Here is a 6,000-nt window from a genome sequence, read left to right on the forward strand (position 1 = left end):
GTTACAAAGAGCTCAAGCTGAACTTAAGAGATACTTGCACTATGAAGAGGAGTTTTGGAGACCAAAGTCTGGCTATGATTGCTTTGCTGAGGGGGATAGAAACACTAGAATTTTTCACAATATTGTCAATGGTAGGAGGAAAGAACTCTAATTAGGAGAATTCAAAATGCTGATGGTAACTTGAGAGAAAGTGCTAATAAGATAGCTGACTAGGCCATCTCCTTTTATCAGAAGCAATTAACTCAGGATTCAATACAGAACTTTCAACCTAAAATGGCTATATTGGATCATATTTCTAGTATGCTTTCACAGGAGGAAAATGCAGACATTGTTGCTATCCCAACTAAGGAACAGATCAAACAAACTGTGTTTGAACTAAGGGGATAGTGCTAGTGGTCCAGATGGACTCACAGGTATTTTTTATCAATGCTGCTGGGAAACTATTGGTGTAGATGTATTTAATATGGTGAAGGAGTTATTTGAGGATTAGACTTTGCCTACGTCTATTACTTATACAAACCTGGTTTTGTTGCCTAAGAAGAATGAAGTGGAAAGCTTTTCTGACATAAGGCCTATTAGCCTTAGTAACTTTATCAACAAAGTTATCTCTAGGGTGGTGCATAACAAATTGGAGAAGGCCCTACCTAGAATTATCTGCCAATCAATCAGGTTTTGTAAAAGGCAGAAATATCATTGAGAATGTTTTGCTAAACCAAGAGATTGCTTCTGATATAAGGTTAAGAGGCAAGCCAACTAATTTAGTCCTCAAATTGGATATGACTAAGGCCTATGATAGAGTCTCTTAGGTATTTTTGATGAAGGTTATGAGGAGAATGGGATTTTTTGAGCAGTGTATTGATATAATGTGGAGGATACTAGCTAACAACTGGTATTCAGTACTAGTAAATGGAGAGACTCATGGTTTTTTCCATTCATCAAGAGTAGTTAAGCAGGGGGATCCATTATCACCTGCCTTATTTATACTATCTGCTGAAGTACTAACAGGGGCTCTTAATGCATTATTTGATGATCAAGCTTTCAAAGGATATGGAATGCCAAAATGGAGGGCCAATCTTAATCACTTGGCTTGTGCAGATGACACCATGGTTTTTGCTTCAGCTTATGTAAAATCATTGGAGTTAATTATGGATACTTTGAAGGCTTATGAAGACAACTATGGTTAGTTGATTAATAAGAGAAAAAGTTCTTTCTACATGCTTTCTAAGATCTCTAATGTATTAGTGCAGCAAGTTGAGCAGCTCACTGGTTTTAAAAGAGGGAATTTTCCTTTTACTTACTTAGGCTGCCCAATAACTCATGCAAGGAAAAGGAAAGTTAATTATACAGACCTTGTTAAGAGGAATAGAGATAAATTGCAAGCCTGGAAAGGTAAGCTTCTTTCACTAGGAGGCAAGGCAGTATTAATCGAGAGTGTGCTTCAGAGTGTTCTTATCCATATTCTATCAGCTATAAGGCCTCCAAAGTGTGTGATCAAGGTTACTCATCAAATGTTTGCTAAGTTTTTCTGGTCTAGTAAAGAGGATGTGAAGGCTAGACATTGGGCTGCCTGGTTAAAGATGTGTTTTCCAGTTGAAGAAGGTGGATTGGGATTCAGGTCCCTTTTTGATTTATCCAAGGCTTTGAATGCTAAACTATGGTGGAGATTCAGAACTTCCAATTCTCTATGGGCAAATTTCCTTTAGAATAAATACTACAAAAAGTAGTATCCACAATATGTTACATGGAAAGGAGGATCTCAAGTGTGGAAAATGGTGCTAGAAGCTAGAGATAGCATTGAACAAGAGATCTGGTAGGAAACACAGTGGTACTTCCAATGTCTGGTATGATAACTAGACTAATTTAGGAGCATTACACTATTTTGTTCCTAATGACTTCATTATTGGTGACAGTATAGAGGATGTGAGTCACTTTATTACTGAAGATGGATGGAATGAGGAATTGCTGCATCATTGTTTTCCTGAGGAGATTGTTAATCATGTTGTAAAGGAGTTGAAAGTCCATATTAAAGAATGTCAATAGGATAAGCCCTAGTGGATGATGACAAGCACTGGCAAATTCACAGTTTCTAGTGCATGGGATTTATTAAGACAAAGAGCAAACTACTCACAGGTTTATAAGCAGATGTGGATAAAATGGGGTGCCTTTCAAGATTAATTTCTTGCTATGGAGGATGTGGAAATTCAAGACACCAGTTCATGAGGTTTTGCAAAGTATTGGTATTCCTTTGATTTCTAGGTGCTACTATTGTACTGCACATCAACAAGAAACAATTGATCATTTGTTTCCTAATGGAGAATTAGCAAGCAAAGTGTGGAAATTCTTCTCTGATGTTGCAGGGATATCCATGGTACGTTATAATGTCAAGTATGCTATTCAAATCTGGTGGGAGGCTGATTGTCACTATAAGCTGAAGGTGGTGTTTAGAGCTATTCCTGCCATGATCTTGTGGCAGATATGGAAATGGAGAAATACTACCATGAACGGGGGGACTTTGTCATTATATAGAGTATTGCATGAGATCCAGGAAAACATTCATAGGTTCTGTAGAGTTAAATTCCCTGCATGGCAGGACATACCACACAAATGGCCTGATATAGTTTAATATGTTGAAATTTTCCAACCTTGCATCACCTGTGTTGTTGTAAGATGGGACTTTCCACCTACAGGATGGTTTAAATTGGACACTGATGGTGCAGCAAAAGGTAATCCTGGTCCCAGTTTAGCTGCCTTTTTTGTGAGAAATAACTGTGGTGATCTTATATATGCTGAAGGAAAGAAACTTAATAATGATGGATCAATTTTGATTGCATAAGCTGTGGCTCTAAGGGATGGTGTTGCATATTGTGAAAGTCATATTATGTGGCCATTAATAATTTAGACCGACTCCTTATCCATGAAGAAGTTTATATTTAGTGAATGGGAAGTGTCTTGGAGCATTATCCTAATAGTTAAGGAGATCAATAGAAGAAGGAGGAATCAGACCTCACTGATTCAGCAAATATTCAGAGAAGAGAATGCAGTGGCAGATTTTTTGACTAACTGAGCTTTTAATTTTGCAGGTACAGTTCAGTTTTATAATTTTCAGGAGTTACCTAGTGTGGAAAGGAAGTTAATCAACATGGATAAAGCTCAAGTTCCTCACTTGAGAATCAGATACACAAGGGATAGAAGGACTTGATACCATAATTGCAACAAACTACTAGCAGTGCAGCATATCAACAACAGCTTAAAAACTATGTAGGCTGTGCAGCAGATTCAACAGTTTGAGTAGCTTTGCCACTTCAAATACTTATAGGGTGGCATGGCATTGATGTTGCAGCTAATCATACAACAATTTAATCAAACTTGCAGTCTTCTAGATTTGCATATTTTTTCCAGAATTCCTATGATATCCCATATCATCTCTTGTACGTTAGTTGACAGATTTCATAGAGGGTGGTATTAGTGTGTTGCATGCTCATTCCCTATGTGAAGGATGCTAACTAATACATGAGCGTATTCTTGCTTGGCATTCCCTCTTCTGAGTGCAACTTGACAACCTTAGAAGCTTGATGAAATACATACCTGGATTCTAGAAGACAATTCATAGACTAAAATCCATACACCTGGTGAGAGCTTTGAGGTGTGAATATTGGAGGAAAATCAAGTATCCAGGATTTTCTAGTTGATTAGCTTGGTTTGGTTGTTATTTCTTCATGTTTTGATCTTTTTATTTTTTTCCTTTCTTTTTCATTTTGTACAGACTCTTTTTTTTGAAAAAAATGCCAACTTTGGTGGTTTTCATTAAAAACAAAAATCGATGCAGTGTTCGGTGTCCACTTTCAAAAAATAGAACCGAAGTTTGAAAAATCCTAACCGAAGAGCCGAATGCCCACTACTACTCATGGTTCGGTTTGGATCAATTTTTATGTAAAAAATAACCAAATCAATTTAGTCGGGTTTTCAAATTGTTAAACCAAACCAAACTATTTCGGTTTTTACTATTCGATTTTTGTCGTGTTTTTTCAATTTTAGTCGGTTTCTTAAAATACAGTGTAGATACTATCTGAAACCAAACTCATTTGAAATAGAAAACTGGATATTGCCACAAAATCTTGCCACACCTTTACTAGTTATTACCTATCTAAAAAAGAAAGCTTGTCACACCTTTACTATGCCAAAGCAGCTAACAGTACTAGCTATTTGCTACTTTGAGAAGACCATTTTCAGACCATACCGCGACTGATATAGGAAACACACCATACATATGAATAAAACAGGGTTCAACACATGAATAACCTTTAAAAAGAGGGCTCAACACAAACAGAAAATAGTCATGTCATTTTCTTCATCCAACTTTAAAAAGAGTTGTATTGCAATAACAAAATCATAAGATGGTCCTGGAAAACACTCTTTCACATAACAAATTAAAACAAAATTCATTAAAAACTTCAAGCAACGAGAATATAGTAAAAGGTACTTCCATCATCCGAGCTAATCAATGCTCAAAACGTCATCGGGATATTCTGACAGAAAAGAATTAAAATATTAAGATTAAATGAATTTAGAAACTTAAACATATTCACAAAGAGTTAAAGCCATAAAATTACCTTTTTCAATTATTTCAAGTTTTTGAATTTCCTCTAGAATATCTTCATTGTTGTATCTTTCGGAGTTGAACTGAGCCATTGTTGAGTGCAAATTAGAGATTCTACAGTCTTTAGGGATTAAGAACTTTGATACGAATCAAGAATCCACCCTCCATTTCTAAAAGATGATTCGAAAGCAATAGTAGAAATAGGAACTGTAAGAACATCTTTCGCAATCCTAGAAACAATTGGATACCTTTTACTTGCATCTTTCCACCAAGCCACTATATTTAAATCTTTGGTGAACTCCATATCATCTATCAAGTACCTCTCAAGATCATTCATATTTCCAACATTATCTTCCTCTTGTAAATATTTTTCCCATTGTGATTTACATATCTCACCACTATCACTTTCAGTCAACATGTTAAATTGACCTCCCAAATTCTCAGCAGAAGTCCTAGAAGAAGAATCTTTGAAATGATTAAACAAGCGAGTTAAAGTATTCATCACTTTCTCCGATCTCAAATTTCCCACCAAAATACCATAAGAGTTGACAAAAATGAACTTCACATACCTCATCTTGTACCGGGGATCCAATACTACAACGACAAATATTAAAATATTCATATTATCAAAGTCTCCCCAATATTTATCAAACTTGACTTGCATCTTATCAGCCATATCAATCAACACCACATCATCACCATGAGAATTTTTTGTAATAAAACTAAGATTAAAAAGCTCATGGAAGAAAAAATTTGAAGTAACATAAAAAGTTCCCCAAAAATTCAATGTAATCTGATAGAAAATGTCAAGAAACTTTGTAAAACCTTTTACCTTCTTCCAATCATCCCCACTTGGATGCCCTCTGCTCCTACTCATTTCAAGACAATGCTTTTGGTACTTGTGATCATCAATATACATCCTTGAAAAGGCCTTTTCAAATTTAATAGTTTTACTTAACATCATATATGTTGAGCTCTACCTAGTTTCCACATCTAAACTCAAAAGACCATTACTATCTATTTTTACCTTGTCAACAAACAACATAAAGGAAACAAATCTTGCAGGAGAGGACTTAACATACTTCACAAAATTCTTGACCCGAGAAATGGACTCATTATGATTACTTAACATTTCTTTTAGAATTAAATTTAGAATGTGAGCATTACATCTTACATGTAGAACGTCATTTGCCAAGATGATTCCTTTCCAGTCATCAATCCTCACCTTCAAGTGTCTAATTTGTAGCATCATTGGCAGTAGCATTATCTAGGGTCACAGTGAATGGACTGTCAACCTCCCAATCTATCAAACAAACCTCGATCGCCTTTGCAACTGTCTCACCCTTATGATCTGGAACTTGAAAAAAGTTAAGAATTTTGCTTTGGCAAGTTCCAATCATCAT

General features: G+C 35.7%; 1 protein-coding gene across 1 annotated transcript; it reads right to left on the reverse strand.

The window, feature by feature from the left end:
- Positions 1-4,727: 4,727 nt before the first annotated feature.
- On the reverse strand, positions 4,728-5,516 carry LOC132643987 (zinc finger BED domain-containing protein RICESLEEPER 4-like). The gene has a single exon (XM_060360517.1). It carries the CDS (start codon positions 5,514-5,516, stop codon positions 4,728-4,730), a length of 789 nt encoding a protein of 262 aa, XP_060216500.1.
- Positions 5,517-6,000: the final 484 nt, after the last annotated feature.

The sequence above is a fragment of the Lycium barbarum genome, chromosome 6 (assembly GCF_019175385.1).
Source record: "Lycium barbarum isolate Lr01 chromosome 6, ASM1917538v2, whole genome shotgun sequence".
Lineage (NCBI taxonomy): Eukaryota > Viridiplantae > Streptophyta > Magnoliopsida > Solanales > Solanaceae > Lycium > Lycium barbarum.

Coding starts and splice junctions, on each gene's coding strand:
- LOC132643987 (XM_060360517.1), bottom strand. CDS start 5,516: ATGTATATTGATGATCACAAGTACCAAAAGCATTGTCTTGAAATGAGT.